Source organism: Oncorhynchus nerka, linkage group LG7, assembly GCF_034236695.1.
Source record: "Oncorhynchus nerka isolate Pitt River linkage group LG7, Oner_Uvic_2.0, whole genome shotgun sequence".
In the NCBI taxonomy this organism is placed as follows: domain Eukaryota; kingdom Metazoa; phylum Chordata; class Actinopteri; order Salmoniformes; family Salmonidae; genus Oncorhynchus; species Oncorhynchus nerka.
In genome coordinates, this window is record NC_088402.1 from 65,832,747 (window position 1) to 65,849,639 (window position 16,893).

At 42.9% G+C, this 16,893-nt stretch overlaps 1 protein-coding gene across 19 annotated transcripts in view; it reads right to left on the reverse strand.

Annotated features, from left to right (window-relative positions):
• kif1b (kinesin family member 1B) overlaps positions 1–16,893 on the reverse strand; it is a 111,180-nt gene that overhangs the window by 58,158 nt on the left and 36,129 nt on the right. For 13 of the 19 annotated variants that reach the window (XM_065020723.1, XM_065020720.1, XM_065020726.1 and 10 more), the window contains exons 3-15: positions 13,342–13,418; positions 12,835–13,014; positions 9,963–10,028; positions 9,209–9,387; positions 6,864–6,975; positions 6,364–6,441; positions 6,037–6,102; positions 5,877–5,894; positions 4,385–4,460; positions 3,793–3,871; positions 3,261–3,403; positions 2,280–2,321; positions 632–700 (exon numbers count right to left, since the gene is read on the reverse strand). In XM_065020723.1, the coding sequence (XP_064876795.1) occupies positions 632–700; positions 2,280–2,321; positions 3,261–3,403; positions 3,793–3,871; positions 4,385–4,460; positions 5,877–5,894; positions 6,037–6,102; positions 6,364–6,441; positions 6,864–6,975; positions 9,209–9,387; positions 9,963–10,028; positions 12,835–13,014; positions 13,342–13,418 (1,185 nt within the window). The remainder of the gene's footprint in view (positions 1–631; positions 701–2,279; positions 2,322–3,260; positions 3,404–3,792; positions 3,872–4,384; positions 4,461–5,876; positions 5,895–6,036; positions 6,103–6,363; positions 6,442–6,863; positions 6,976–9,208; positions 9,388–9,962; positions 10,029–12,834; positions 13,015–13,341; positions 13,419–16,893) is intronic. The other 6 variants (XM_065020724.1, XM_065020725.1, XM_029664566.2 and 3 more) reach the window with 3 other exon arrangements.

The window sequence follows — 16,893 nt, forward strand, 5'->3', positions numbered from 1 at the left end:
CCAGGGAGGAGGAGGGGGGTTATAGGCAGCCAGAGGGCCAGGGAGGAGGGGGGGGCGGGATGAATGTTTGGAAGTGATATAGATGGAGACACATGCTGCCAAAGTTCAAACAAGAACAAGTGAAAACACACCCGCGCGCACACACACACTGACAGACAGAGCCGTCTGTCTAAATGTCAGCCAGCTCCTCTCTACAAAATGGCCTCAAGGGCGTTACAGGTGACTGCCCTCTAAACCTCATAGGAAGACAGGGTCTCGTATGACAGACTGAAACCTCCACATACTGACTAAAAACTGAATTTGAATGACTGGAAATGTGGTAAAAATACTTGGTAAAAATGGCCACCGAGCAGCAGCGTATTACCATCTATTTCGTTATGCTCCCATGCTGGCAATTTTTGCAATGTCATAATGCAGATGGTACGGAGCGCATACGCTTCAATTTTTACCAGAGCGTATAATGGCCATGTGGAGCAGCCAAAGGACAGGAGAGGGGGAAAGGGTAAGGAGTTTGGGGAATACAGCTAAAATAAAGCATATGCTCGCTACAAGAGGACTGAATTCCGTCGAAACACAGCAAACGTCTAGATAACACACATCTAATCGGCTACATAGAAATGAGAGCATGCACCTTTCCTCCTGTAGCTCAAAGCTTCAATTTGAGAACTTAGTAGCATTCTAATGTCTTGAACATTGTCACCTGCAATGGATAATTAGTAAAACAACACAAGCTTCATCGGCAAAAAAAAAAAAAAAAAAAGAGGTTTTCAAAGATGGGTTAAGGACCCAAATGGTAAGTAATGATGTGGGCGGGGGGAAAAGACAGACAAGTTATTAAGATGGCATTAGAAGTTAAAGCACGATATTGTCTATTGTCTAGTGCCTTGGTTGGGATATACAATACATGACCAAAAGTATGTGGACACCTGCTCGTCGAACATATCATTCCAAAATCATGGACATTAATATGGAGTTGGTCCCCCTTTTGCTGCTATAACAGCCTCCACTCTTCTGGGAAGGCTTTCCACTAGATGTTGGAACATTGCTGCAGGAACTTGCTTCCATTCAGCTACAAGAGCATTAGTGAGGTTAGGCACTGGCTCGCAGTCGGTGTTCCAATCAATGGAGGCTGCTGAGAGGAGGATGGCTCATAATAATGGCTGGATTTTTTTTCAACCTTTATTTAACTAGGCAAGTCAATTAAGAACATTTTTTTTTCAATGATGGCCTAGGAACAGTGGGTTAACTGCCTTCAGGTGCAGAATGACAGATTTTTACCTCGTCACCTGGGGGATTCAATCTTGCAACATTTCGGTTACTGCTCCAACGCTCTAACCACTAGGCTACCTGCCACCCATTGAATGAAGTCAATGGAATGGTATCAAACACGTCAAATACATGGTTTCCATGTGTTTGACACTATTCCATTGACTCCATTCCACCCATTATTATGAGCCGTCTTCCCCTTAGCAGCCTCCACTGGTTCCAATTCATCCTGAAGGTGTTCGATGGGGTTGAGGTCAGGGCTCTGTACAGGCCAGTCAAGCTCTTCTACACCGATCTTGACAAACTTTCTGTATGGACCTCGCTTTGTACACGAGGGCATTGTCATGCTGAAACTGGAAAGGGCATTCCCCAAACTTTTGCCACAAAGTCGGAAGCAGAGAATCGTCTAGAATGTCATTGTATGCTGTAGCGTTAAGATTTCCCTTCACTGGAACTAAAGGGCCAAGCCTGAACCATTAAAAACAGCCCCAGACAATTATTCCTCCTCTACCAAACGTCACAGTTGGCACAATGCATTTGAGCTTTACACCACTCCAGCCGACGTTTGGCATTGCGCATGGTGATCTTATGACAGTGCCATGTTGAAAGTCACTGAGCTCTTCAGTACGGGCCATTCTACTACCAATGTCTGTCAGCGACGGGTGTGGCTGAAATATCCATATCCACAAATTTGAAGGGGTGTCCACATACTTGTGTGTGTATTTGGATTTGAGCCTGCTAATAATTCTGCCTCACCCCCATCATTCAAAACAAATAGCAAGCGCAAAAGCATGCTAACCTAGTGGCATTCTAACCCGTCCCAAATAGCATGTAATCAAAACCCTTGCAATCTGAGAATCCATAATATTAGGCTTATCTTTTGCATTTTCATGCAAAACCAGGAGGGTTGTTTTCAGGAAAAGGGTGGGTGCAACAGCAATGGTTAACTATCAGTAGCAAAAGGGGCGAGAGCGAGTGAGGGCGAGAGTGAACCCCACCACAAATATACACACATTTGCTTCCACTTCCAGGGCAATCATCACCCATAGGCTCAACTGAGGGGCAGCAGGAAGAAGATAAGGATCAGAGGTGAGACTAGTAGACAAAGTTAACTGGGAGGCAAAGATTAAAGACATTTCTGACTGGGCAGAAGGAAAGGGGACTGCTTGATGAGGATGAGATGACATGCCATTGAACATGCAGTAGACATTAAAACGGTGGATTATTCATTGTCACACATTAATGAGATTACATGTTGTCTCTACCCTCTCTCTATACATGCATGTGTAGCTATTGTAATATGAACATAAACCATTGCCATTAACTACCATCTAAGATGCATATATTGGGGATTTAGCGTGTACCAATCAACAGTCTTTATTTTTTTAAAGTTATTTTAGAACAAATTCTTATTTATAATGACGGCCTACACCGGCCATACCCGGACGCCACTCGGGAGCCCAAAATTAATGTTTTTGAATGTCTTAACTTCAAGAAATCAATATCTAACATATATTGTGTGCTTATTTATTGCAAAACAATAATCATGCCTCGTCATATTAGAGATAAAATAATGACACGACAGGTACGATTTCAATGTCATGCTACATCTAGTTTGGCATGTAGAGAACAGGCAGTGGTGTACAGGTAACACAACAGATACAAAGAAGATGAATTCGAGAAAGGAGATCAGAGTGAAGAAGAGAGAGAGAGGGGATGTTGCCAGCTTGTGTTGGCCCACTGAGAACAAGACTACATCACAATAGTCTCTCCTTCCTTCTGAAGTGTGCATTCGCTCACTACTCCCCACACATTATAACGCATTCGACTGGTCTAGAAAGACTTTCCATATATCATTTCCTTTCAAATCCATGAAGGGAAGTGAACAAGTGCACACTTCGGGAGAAAAGAGATTGAGCAACCTAAGAAGGCCGAAATGCTCGTCTGAAATGTAGACTGTGACTGAAGGTGGCATTGTGATGTGGCACACTCACTGTCCAGGATGTCTCCCAGGCCCTGGGCGCGGAGCAGGTCCTTCAGCCGTGTCACCTCGTCCTTCAGCTCGCGCACAAGCTTGTTGTTGGGGTCTTCGTTGATGACGGCATTGCACTTGATCTGCTTGGCCCGGTCAGCGTAGCTAGCAAAGGAAGTAAGCAAAACACATTTACTACAAATCATATTGACGTAGAATTGGGCTTGTTCGTCATTGCAGCTGATGTTGAAGGCAACTGCCAACTGACTGACCTACAAATCACTTTCCTCATAAATAACTACTCATTACTATGTAGATCAGTCAGACACTATTTACCCACAATGCATTACAGATAGCCAACTCAAATACGCTCATTGTCTCCTGAAAAATCTGACTTAAGACAATGATTATAATAACTACTAATATATTTAGCCCCACCAAATCCCACTCTGCATTGCAGTAACACAATGAAACCATACAGTAAAATAACTAAATATGAACTCAATTTGACAGTAATATTGCATTTCGTGTTGTTTCAAAGAGGTGAGCCCTACCGAAGTGTGCTGAGGGTTTCATCATAGTTGATATCTGCAGGACTGAGAGCGGCTACCATGGCTGTTCTGGAGTTTCCACCTGAGTGAGTGAGAGAAAGAGATTGGAACAAATTAATTCCCTTGTCACAAATTGCGTACAAAATAATTTACATGACAAGGTGCATACAAGGTCATTCCCGTGAAAGCATCAAAAAAGCTTAACTCTGCTTTGGGATAGCTTAACTCTACAGTGTTATTGTGGATATGGATACTCATTGCTATACAGTTTATACAGTTCTATACAGTTTATTCTTAGACTGAGCTGATACAATGACAGGTGAATGTGCATTTTGGATATACACACACACACACACACACGTATGCCCAATGAGACTTCTAATTGTCTACCCATGTTGAAATACAGTTTGCAGTTTAAAAAAGAAAGAAAAAGGCGTAGAGTAATATTTTTTCATCATGTTACAGTATACACAGGTTTTCATCTTGACTGACAGGCATATGCCATTCACTTAATGGTTTACATACATATAATCTAGTGACTGTAATGTATTTCTCATATAATGCAGTTCAACAGTTGGCATTCATCTATTCTTACCTAGGTTCTCCCTAAGCAGCCATGTCAGAACCGAGTCTCTGTACGGGATAAAGTCAGTCTTCTTCTTCTTCTTGCTCTGTGTCAAACAAAACCAATGTTAGAGGGTGATGAACAAACAAATGGATGGATGGATGTTAGTTTCCCAATGTAAGATGGAAAGAGTGATGGAGGAGAGGCTGAAGGGAGAGTCTACTGTAAAATGGCAGCATCTTCACACTAAGTGCATTAGCGGTGGTGAATAAGGAATAGCAGCCTGATTTCTGATAATTTTGTTCCAGTGCAAAGATTGTGTAGGTTCCTCCAAAAAGTAAAATAAAATAGTATCAGTCAGACGCGCTGAATACAATGGGTTTAGACTTTACTGTGAAATGTTTGCTTACGTGCTCTTCACAACGACATACAGCTAAATGTAGTAACACAAGAGGAATAAAATACACAAGAACGGAGCTTATATACAGGGAGTACCAGGACCAGACCACTGTGCAGGGGTACGAGGTAGATATGTACATGAAGGCTGGGTAAAGCGACTAGGCATCAGGGGAAACACTGAGTGTACAAAACATTAAGAACACTTGCTCTTTCCATGACAGGCTGACCAGGTGAATCCAGGTGAAAGCTATGATCCCTTATTGATGTCACTTCAATCAGTGTAGATGAAGGTGAGGAAACAGGATAAAGAAGGATTTTTAAGCCTCGAGACAATTGAACAATGGATTGTGTATGTGTGCCATTCAGAGGGTGAACGGGCAAGACAAAATATTTAGGTGCCTTTGAACGGGGTCTGGTAGTAGGTGCCAGGTGCACCGATTAGTGTCAAGAAACGTAACGCTGCTGGGTTTTTCACGCTCAACAGTTTTCCATGTGTATCAAGAATGTTCCATCACCCAAAAGACATCAAGTCAACTTGACAACTGTGGGAAGCATGTGTGTCAACATCAGCGAGCATCTCTGTGGAATTCTTTCAGCAGCATGTAGAGTCCATTCCCCAATGAATTGGTTTAGAATTGAGGTGGTTCTGAGAGCAAAAGGGGGAGGGGGGTGCAACTCAACATTAGGAAGGTGTTCCTAATGTTTTGTACACTCAGTGTATGATTAGAGTAAAATAATGAAAAGAGAAGCAGCAGAATATGATGAGTGTGAAAATACATGTGTGCGTATGTGTGTGTTGTGTCGGTATGCGTGTGTATGTGAAAGTGTGTGTGTGTTGTGTCGGTATGCGTGTGTATGTGAAAGTGTGTGGGTGTTGTGTGAGTGTCAGTGTAGTGTGTGTGAGTGTGTATACATAGTCTTGTGAGTGGGCATAGAGTCAGTGCAAGATGAGGTCCATGCAGATAGTCCGGGTCCATTGCAGATAAAATAAAGGTGATGAGTCAATGGAGAAAAAGGGTCAGGTGACAAAATGACACCTTAGCACTGAGACAAAATATTGCCATAACCCGTCTCTTTTTGGAGGGATCAGTGGTTTGAAATGACTGAACACACAAAGGGTTACCTTGCTGGTAGTGTAATCCTGGGTATGCAAGTAACACCAGGGGAAGAGGGAAAGAACAGAAGAGCAGACCAAGTTACAACATGCTTTCCTCATGAGTAAGAGGATGAGAGGGAGAGCGAGGGAGGGGGAGATAGAGGAGAGAGAGACAGACAGTACTCACCACCTCAGCCAGGGCAGAGATGACCTTCCCTAATGTGGTCAGAGATTTGTTGATGTTGGCTCCCTCCTAATAAAGACAAGCCACATAGAAAATATCAATTTAATTAGACCCTTAAATACATAGCTACTTGGTGTATTTGTGGTATGTTGCTTAAGAGTGGCCTACATCCATAATAATAATACAATTTAGCAGATGCTTTCATCCAATGCGACTTAGTCATGCATGCATACATTTTTTTATATGGGTGGCCCTAGCGGGGATCGAATTCACAATTCTGACGTTGCAAGTGCCATTCTCTACCAACTGAGCCACAAGGGTCCTTCCTACCTTTAGCCTGGTGCCTTTGGCTCCAGTAGAGTCAGCTCGCTCACTTCCTGCCAAGTCCACCAGACTGATTTTGCTGACCTGGAACGGGTTAGATGGGAACAATTAGTTTAGGACTAACACACACACACACCATGAGAAACAATATATCCATTGCCTCACGTAATTATTTTCTTTAATTACATTCAAAATAAACAGTAGGAAAAATAATATCCTAATCATGGAAATTGCAGGTATAGCTAAATAGTTTACCTAATACAACTAGTTCATAACAAACTGCATACACGAATACAATATTAATAACCAAAACAGTTGCAATTCTAAACCAATTAATACCTAAACATATACTGTTGTCAAGTCAACTGAAGAGCGACTTCCACACAGAAATCTGATAGTATCACACTACAATAGACATTGTGTGTGTACTGACAGTGGCTCCTTTGCATCTCCATCATAATCACAGGAAATGTGGGGAGGTCAATTTGGGATCCCATTCCTCTCACCTTTTCTGTGGAGAGGTCTGTCTCACTGTCGTACTTCCTCTGTGTGAAGACGATGGTGAAGACAGCGTGGGATCTGCTGCTGGTCTCGTTCATGTTGGTGGCTGCCACCGTCCTGTAACAGAGTTGACACATTAGTTGAATCAAATGGAAAGATGTGAAACCCTTCGTACTGCTATCTAAAGTCTATTGAAATGGTTTGAATGTTGATGTAAGACGTATATGGGCACGTGTTGTGCCCGGTATTGAGTGTTCAGAGTATTGTTCTTCAAGGAAAGACTTTTGTACAATACATTCAGTACTTCTGCATTTCTCATAATTACAATAAAATATAAAAAAACAGAATTAATACAGTATTTAAGAAAATCCCTGGTCAAGACATTTTCAATACCATACCAAGCTTTAAAGCTGTTAACACACACACACAGCTTGGGCAGTATATCGGGTATTTGGAAATGGCCACGGGATGGTTTTTGAATACCGTCGAAACAATTAAGACTTTTTTCAATAAATGTTAATATTTGTAACTACTTTAAGTAAATAACTGCAGTCAACTTATTAGGAGATAAAGCAGGTTGCATTCTTCATGAAACTTACCATAGTTACCCAGAACAGTTGAGCCAGTCAAGCACTTGTAAATAGCACAACCGGAGAAAGCAGGAGCAGGTGAGTCCAGCTGTGTATTGACAAGGGACGCACGCGTTTTATATTGAAAGTCAAGTGTTTTTTTGCTCAGAGGCGTACTAAAGTTTTCCTTCACAGAAAATGTATTAGCGCAACACATTCGGCAGAAAATACCTTCATTTTAATCAGATGACAGAAGTCGAACGCTATTTGGTTGGCAGCTAAACAAATAAATGAGCTTACAATTAAAAAGCAAGGTATTTTTTGCAAAAACAATGTATGGCCATCATATTCCAAAAGAGTATCATAGGAAATGTAGATGGCTACATTCTTTCTAATGTTTGGCTTAAACTTAATCTTGCACTTTACCCGTGAATAGTAGGCTAAACCGAAAAGTACCAGAGAAAAGTAGCTACACATCAGTCAGAGTGCTGTCTGCTAATAGAATGCCCGTTCATGAATTCCAATCTGAGTGGAGAAGTGCAACTGAAGCATAAAATTAGTCTAATGCCGAGCAGAAATGACAAAACGCAGCAAGATATACGTGCTAGTTATCTAAGTGGCTGAATTAATAAGGTGATGGGGCATCATATTGTGTTAGCTTTCTGCCATGTTTGAGAAATCTGTACAGCTGCCACTGCGATCTTGATTTCCTTGTGTTTTTTTCCTCTTCATTCTCCTCTCCCCCTCTTCTCCAAGCAGAGCAGGCAGGCCCGTTGCACTAACGACTCCAGACTCCACACAGACACAGCTTGTACACATGCTGCTCCATAGCCAGTACTGTTCTTTCTTCAGACAACAATGGGTCAAAAAACTTTGTTCATTTTGTTCATTTTCATGTCTCTCGTTCACATTCCCTTGTAAATGTCCAAACTTTAAAAATTATTCAGTAACTCCCACACACAAACGCGTTTAACTTTATGATCTGGATTGCCTGTCTTCGCAATTTGTTTTTCTTTTGCACTTGTTAGCATATCTAGCTAGCAGCCTACATTGAATTCACAATTACCTGTGCTCATATTGCTAGCATTCTGGTGATAGACACCCAATGGGCTATTTTGCCATTTTTGGTGCCCCCTTGGGTACTAAGCCAGTAATACTGTAAATCACAGGATGAGAGAAGAATGGTATGATGATATGATACCACCCAACCCTAACAAACATGTGGGATATACACTAAGGAGATATGGGCTTTACAACCCACGTTCCAGACAAAAGCTCGCCGAGTCAATAGCAGAAAATTAAAGCAAGGTTAGAATGCACACTCCCGTGACACAAACGCATGCACAGCCAAGAAGGTAGGCATGTGTACACACACACACACACACACACACAGTCCAAAAAGAAGAGATACCTGCCTGAGAGTTTGGGAACCGTGACCAAGCTACTGCTTTAACAACAATCCAGTCAACCACATGGGCTCCACTACTACTCAGCTTAAAACAGGATAATAAACTCACTGAAAAGCATGACTTTAAGCAAATCCATTTTTAAGAACGGTTTGTTATTTGATTCTTAAATTATATGATCATTTGTGTGCATTTATGTCCAACAACCTCCCTCCCCACGCACTCCTCTGTGCATCCCGAATTACACCCTATTCCCTATTTAGGGCCTACTTTTGACCAGAGCCGACAGGTCTCTGGTCAAAAGTAGTGCACTACATAGGGAATAGGGTGCCATTTGAGATAAAGCCCCTGGGTAGGTCTCGTCCTGACGCTGACCTGGCCTTGTTGCCGGCGTCCATGAGGTCGTTGATGTCGTTGTAGGAGGTGACTGCCAGCTTGGACAAGTCCTCCACGTAGGGCCCCAGCAGGGGGTGCTCTCGCACACGCAGGTTCCCTTTGTTCTTCGGGTTGAGCAAGTCCCGCACCCGCTCGCAGTAGATCTCCATGTAGCTGACCTAGAAGTGATTGAATTACAGATTGAGTATCTATTGGCCATGGCCGACTAAAGCTACAGTGAAGCCTTGACATCAGAAACATACAGCAACGCTACGGGATGAAGTTTCCACTACATACAGATCCAGGATCAACTCCCCCAATCCTAAACTCACCCCAGATCAACATCTAGGGGCAACTTTACCATAATCATATATGACAGTCAAGAAGAGGGTTTTCAATCAGTAGTAATGCCATTTATAGTGTTGGAATGCTACGTTTTGTAATGCAGAAGTCACAGTATTCGCTCAATATGGATCACTTGGTGTTCCATTTCAAAGACTTGAATTTGCTTAAGCATTGAGTACACGGAAGATTGAGCTAATATGCGTTGCTAGTAAAGCATTGCTAGGGAAACCACTATATTTGAGGTTGCTCTGGATATAAGAGCAAGGTAGTCATTGCAGGGCTACAATTTGGGAGGGTAGGCCTACATCAGAAAGAGGAGTGAGGAGGGGCTGAGGTAACTGGGAGAAGGAAAAGAAAGAGAGTGTTCGGGGGGGGGGGGATTTATCCCCTAATGCTGTCTGGGACTCACCTCCACTGAGAATGAGATCTCGTCTTTGTTGTTGTCATTGATTTTCTCAAAGAGTTCTTCGCAGAGCTAAGAGGCAGAGGAAGAAATGTGTTATTGCCATTTAGGAGCATTTAAAAGAGGAAGACAGAGGAGATGCAGATCGATAGATAGATAACACAAATAGCTTGACGGTTAGATGCCAAAACCAGGGGAGAAATGTCTTAATGCAGTAAGTGCTGCCGGCAGAGAGGTGGAATGCATACAAGAGGTTGGCAATGAGAGAACCGGTTGCTTATTTGTGAGCCAAAGCCCTTCCAATCTCTTTGGGATGGGCAGAATTGAATACTCAGGTATCCAATCAATGTGAATGGTCACATGAAACTTTCAAATATGGTTGAAATAAAATGGGACAATACAATTGCTCGTTCTCGTATAACTAAGAATATGAATATAACTAAGGACATGATCTAGGCCAGGTATTCCCAAACTGGGGTAAGCAATGTTGTCTGGGGTATGCCAAATACAATATATAATTATTTCACATTTTCAAACAGTACATGTATATTTTCCAGCGGGGCTATACATTTGGGTGAGGTTTTTTTCCCCTCGCCTGAGCAGCCTCGCTTCACTGCCAGAAATACAATTAAATCTAGTGTTCAGCGAAATAACAACAATATCAAATACAGGTAAGCCTAGTCAAATAATTAACATCCAATCACATTAACTGTCACTCTCTTGCGCAGACGTTTAGAAACTAAACATGACAATTAGAAAAATAAGCCAGAGTTTTTTGAGCGAGAATAAAGACGACTTTCAAGTAGTAAGACATGTCTAAAAGCAACAGATATCAATAATAAGAAGGGTCTAGAAGCATCTTATATGGTGAGCTACTGAGTGGCTAGGACAGCCAAGCCTCATACTATTGTGGAGGACTTAAATTCTTCCTACTGCCGCAGATATGGCTGGGACAATGCTGGGGGAAAAGGCCCCCAAAAATTATACACACTACGCCTCCATCAAATAACACTGTTTCACGATGCATCCGTGACATGGAAGGAGATGTTTTGAAACAATTACTGCTTCGCATACAAGCCAGTGAATTATATGCGTTACAGCTGGAGGAGTCAACAGACGTGGCAGGCCTGGCACAGCAACTGGTAAATGTCTGTTAAGTTTATGGGGGGTCAATTAAGGAAGACATACTCTTCTGCAAACCACTGGAAACCAGGACAACAGGAGAGGATATTTTTAAAGTGTCTGGACAGCTTTGTGACATCACATCTTGACACCCAAAGTCAATTTAATGGTATCTGTACTGATGGAGCAAATGCTATGACAGGGAGACATAGTGGAGTGGTAACGCACGTGCAAGCAGTTGCTCCCGACGCCACTTGGGTATACTGCAGCATCCACCGAGAGACTCTTGCTGCCAAGGGAATGCCTGACAGCTTGAAAGACGTTTTGGACACCACAGTGAAGGTGGTTAACTTTGTTAAAGCAAGGCCCCTGAACTCTCGTGTATTTTCTGCATTATGCAATGATATGGGCAGCGACCATGTAATGCTTTTACAACATACAGAGGTGCGCTGGTTATCAAGGGGTAAAGTATTGACACGTTTTTTTTTTTTTTTTTCTCAATTGAGAGACGAGCCTTAAGTTCTCTTTACTGACCATAATTTTCACTTGTCTGACCGCTTGCATGATGACGAGTTTCTCACACGACTGGCGATCTGGGTGATGTTGTTTCTCGCCTGAATGATCTGAATCTAGGATTACAGGGACTCTCCGCAACTATATTCAATGTGCGGAACAAAATTAAGGCTATGATTAAGAAGCTGGAGCTCTTTTCTGTCTGCGTTAACAAGGACAACACACAGGTCTTTCCATCATTGTATTATTTTTTTTGTGCAAATTAACTCAAGCTTACGAACAATGTCAAATGTGATATAGCGAAGCACCGGAGTGAGATGGGTGCGCAATTACACAGGTACTTTCCAGAAACAGACGACACAAACAACTGTATTTGTTATCCCTTTCATGCCTGCCTGCAGTCCACTTACCGATATCTGAACGAGAGAGCCTCATCAAAATTGCAACAAGCGGTTCTGTGAAAATGTCATTTAAATCAGAAGCCACTGCCAGATTTTTGGGATTGGGCTGTGCTCAGAGTATCCTGCCTTGGCAAAACGCGCTGTTAAGACACTGATGCCCTTTGCATCCACGTACCTATGTGAGAGTGGATTCTCGGCCCTCACTAGCATGAAAACTAAAATGGAAAATGATTTAAGACTGAGAGACTCTCTCCAATACAACCCAACATTGCAGAGTTATGTGCATCCTTCAAGCACACCCTTCTCATTAACCTGTGGTGAGTTAATCACAATTTTGATGAACAAATAAGATTTTATGTATGTAAGATGGTTAAATAAAGAGAAAGATTATTGATTATTATTTGTACCCTGGTCCTATAAGAGCTCTTTGTCACTTCCCAACGAGGCTAATTGTGACAAAAACTCACTCATTCTTATGTTTAATAAATGTATTGTATAGTGTTTGTGTGTGTGGCAGGCTTACAATGATGGCAAAAAACAACATTTGAGAGTGCGCTGACCCTAGTGCTAGAGGGGGTACGCAGCTGGAGGTTGAATGTTTGAAGGGGTACGGGACTATAAAAAGTTTGGGAACCACTGATCCAGCATGAAGAAAACAAATGTAACAGAATAAATGTAATTTGTTTTAGACATTTCTTGAATCTGTTCTATAGCACCCACAATGGTAGTCTGTGATCAAGGAGGCAACTGCGCTCAAGTGAAAATGTTATTGGAACATTGAACTTTCCACAGTTATTCAAGTGAGCTAAGGAGGATGGATATTTGAGGAGAGAGGAGCATACCAGGGGAATGATTCCCTCCTGTCCTTCCTCCTGCCTGCCCATCATTGTGTAGGACTTGCCAGCTCCGGTCTGGCCGTAGGCAAAGATGCAGACGTTGTAGCCATCAAAGGCATGCTGCAGCATCTCCTTGCCAAGGTCATTGTACACAAGGCTCTGTGAGGCAAAGGTGGGGTCCTCTGGCTGTAAGAGAGAAAGAGAAACCTAATATATGTACTTTAGCAGACACTTTCATCTAAAAAGGGACTTATAGTCATGCATACATACATACTTTATTTTCATTTGGGTTGCCCCAGCAGGAATAGAACCCACAACCCTTGGTGTTGCAAGTGCCATGCTCTACCAACTGAGGACCACACTTAAATGCATGTTTATGTCGAACTACAGTACATTTCATGGTGTGTTTCAATTCAACAGTATGCCATTCGGCTTAGGCAATGTGTCAATTTGGCAGCCATTTTGGAGGCCATGGATAAGAGCAGCACAAAGGCAAGAGGAAAGCAAACTCACCGTAGTGTGGGACCAGTAGGAGTGGTCAAAGCTGAAGGACTTTGCTGGGTCCTTTGGGTTCTTGGGATTGGATATAACTGTTGGGGAGGAGAAAAAAAACATTAAATCACAAGGCTGATAACTTTTACTGTGTAAGAGTGTGATAAGTTTGACCACATCCAATTTATTGTATTTTAACTTCAAGTGCAAAAGTATTGCATGCACGATGGAGGGTTTGGGCTATTTCAACTATTTGGAGTTTACTGTATTTGTAAAAATGCATTTTTGTTGCATTGGAATAAATACTGTCTATACTCAGAAACATACAAGCAGGACAGTTATATTTTTATAAAGTATGTAATAGACACAAAATACTAGCATTTCTGTAATAAATCTTTACCCCTTTACAAAATAACACCTTCAAATAATCCAAATGAGATATCGGCAAATAAAATTAAATCAAAACATGGTAGATATCTACTGCAAGACATGTGCAACTATATTTGCCTATTTCTTTGTGGTTGAGATATCATGCATCTGTAAAGTTCCTGTTAATGAATCAGCGCAGATACTAATACTAAAACATGTTTGCATACAGTGGGAATGGCAATACAGTAACATCCTCTGTCTCTACACATCACAGCAAAGCTAGCAATGTGTTTCGCTAATCCGTCACCTGACGTGTCAATGTATACGGGATGACAATGATGACAACATTTCTCCTCTGCCCAGCCTAGCTGGAATATCAAGCACGCCTGCTAGGCTGCCTCCCAAATTGTATGCTATTCCCTACATAGTCCACTGCCTTTGACCAGGCACCATAGGTCTGGTGAAAAGTAGTGCACTATGTAGGGAATAGGATGCCATTTGGGAAGCACTCCTAGTCCCACCAGTACAGACATCCAAGCTTTCCACACCAACAGAAAGCTAAGCCCCTTGCGGAGGGGAGGGAGGAGAGTAGAGTGGGGAGTCCCAGAGGAATATACTGTAGGGGATATTTGAAGATATTAGCGACCCAGTTGTTGCTTGAAGTCCCTTGACAGATTGTGTGCAAATTGGCCGGACATCGGGCCAATCCAGGGGATTTAGCTGAGGCTAGCCAGACAACGCATACCTCCGTTGTCCAAGTGGTGGGTCAGGGAGGGGAGGGCAGGGGATTGGAGGGCAGAGCAAACGGAAAAATGGATACTGACTAATGTGACGAGTGCGCTCGGGGCCTAGCAACGAACCAAATAGAGTGGCAACAGCAACCGACGCCAGCAGGCCAGATGACTGGGGGAAAAACCCAGCTAGCTATATTGAAGGATCACATCATTCCAAAGACAGTTTGTGATCCAAATAGCAGCCTACTCCCTATATAGTGCACTACCTTTGACCAGAGCCCAGTCGTTACAGTAATGAGGTCCAGTGTTAGCGCTATGGCATTCATAGTCAATGGGCCAATTAAAGCTGGCTATAGCTACTTCAGACAAGGGTACTTAAGAGGCCTCTGCACACTGAGAAATCCCCTGCAGTATGTGTGTGTGTGTTCAGTGTGTGTGCTCAGTGTGTGTGTGCGCACATATATGTGTGTGTGTGTGTGTGGAGAAGATGGTGGTGCACTGATCAATAATGCAGTGATATGGAGGAGGGAGGAGATTGCATATCATGTCACATGGCGACAGAATGTCAGTGTGTCTCCTCAGAAGAGAGAGAGGCGAACACCAACTTTGCATAGTCAACGAGCATACCTTGCTTGATTTAGGCCTCCGTAGCCTATATTAGACTCTTAAGGGCCGTACCAAAATCATGCAGGTAAGAGTTTAATTCTATCCTCGCTAATCATCTAGGTCACAGGTCCCCTTTCTTTTTGGGCACCGAGGAGAGGGGGCTAAATTAAGCCCGATCTCACCTTTGACCCGAATCCAATGGGAAACCGGAGCCCAGAGGGAGGAAATTGAAATGTACAGGATTTACGTTACAGATACCCCTTATTACCCCTTTCCTGGAACAACCCACATGGGCTATTAATGAGGGGGACTGCAGCCGCTCTGTTCCAATGCCATGCCGCCCACTCAGCAGTAAAAACAGGCTGATGATGGCTGGATCACAAATGGTACCCTATTCCCTTTATAGTGCACTACTTTTGACCAGGGCTCATAGGGAATATGGTGCCATTTGGACACAGATGATGAGTCTGGGCCAGGAGAGGCTCCCAGCTCCAGGTTCGGGCATGAGGACAGTGACAAGCGCTAGCCAAGGCTAGCCAATGCTCACTCTCACATCTGTTCCCAGCGTACAGCATGTAGCCTTACTGGGGCACAGGGCACCACTCCAACAAGTCAAAAGACTGAGGGCTTCGTCCCTTTTAGTTTTATTACACCCGTCTGGGTGCACGTCATTAAATTCTATTCCAGTTGGCAGTCAAGGAGAAGAGATGAGGAAAGTTGGGTATTATTGTGGGGAGCTATCATCATTGGGACTGGGACACACTAGACCAGTATCCCAGACACAGATTATATACCTCATCTTGGACTAAAAAGGACTTTCAATGGGATTCTCCACTTAGCAAGTGAGCATGCTTCTTAGTCCTGGACTAGGCTTAATCTGTGTCCTGGAAAGCAGCCCACAGAATCTGTGGCTAAGACAGGCCTGGCTGACCTTCCGCGTCAGTGAGGAAGATGGCGCACTCACTACAGCCTGCATTAGAGGAGGGAACGCATGTTCTTTTATTTCCTCTTGGAGGCGATTCATGCTCACGACGCACCCTGCCACAGCGCCTCTGCCCACTCCATCCCTCCCTCCCTCCCTCCCTCTCCCCATCCTTGCCCCTCTCTCGCAGTAGAACATAGTGCCCTCGTATCCATCTGGCCTTAGCCAAGCTTCACTCCAATAGGGCCAGAATTTCAAAAAAGAAAAAGGAGGGAGACAAGTCTGTTGGAAGAAGAACAACTTCACAAGCATACTGAGATGGGAACCTGTTGACTGTTTCAACTGTCAGAAAGTACTCATCAATATAGACAGCAGAGGTAGCCTATAAGTCTTCCCCAGTTCTGGTGAGCAACTACAACTACACACATGTAACTTTAAATCATAATTCTTCACTGTATGTGATTTTCTTTGGGGGAGGGGCTAAGGTGACATCATCCACGTGAAGCTGGCAGCAGGACACAGGGACTCTATATTGAGAAAAACATTAAATAATGATCCACACTTCTCAACTACTCCGGATTAACGTTTATTTAATTTTTATTTCACCTTTATTTAGCCAGGTAGATTAGTTGAGAACAAGTTCTCATTTGCAACTGCGACCTGGCCAAGATAAAGCATAACAATTCGACACATACAACAGAGTTACACATGGAATTAACAAAACACAGTCAATAATACAGTAGAACAAAAGAAAACAAAGTCTATATACAGTGAGTGCAAATGAGGTAAGGGAGTTAAGGTAATAAATAGGCCATGGTGGCGAAGTAATTACAATATAGCATTTAAACACTGGAATTGTAGATGTGCAGAAGATGAATGTGCAAGTAGAGATACTGGGGTGCAAAGGAGCAAGAAATAAATAAATACAGTATGGGGATGAGG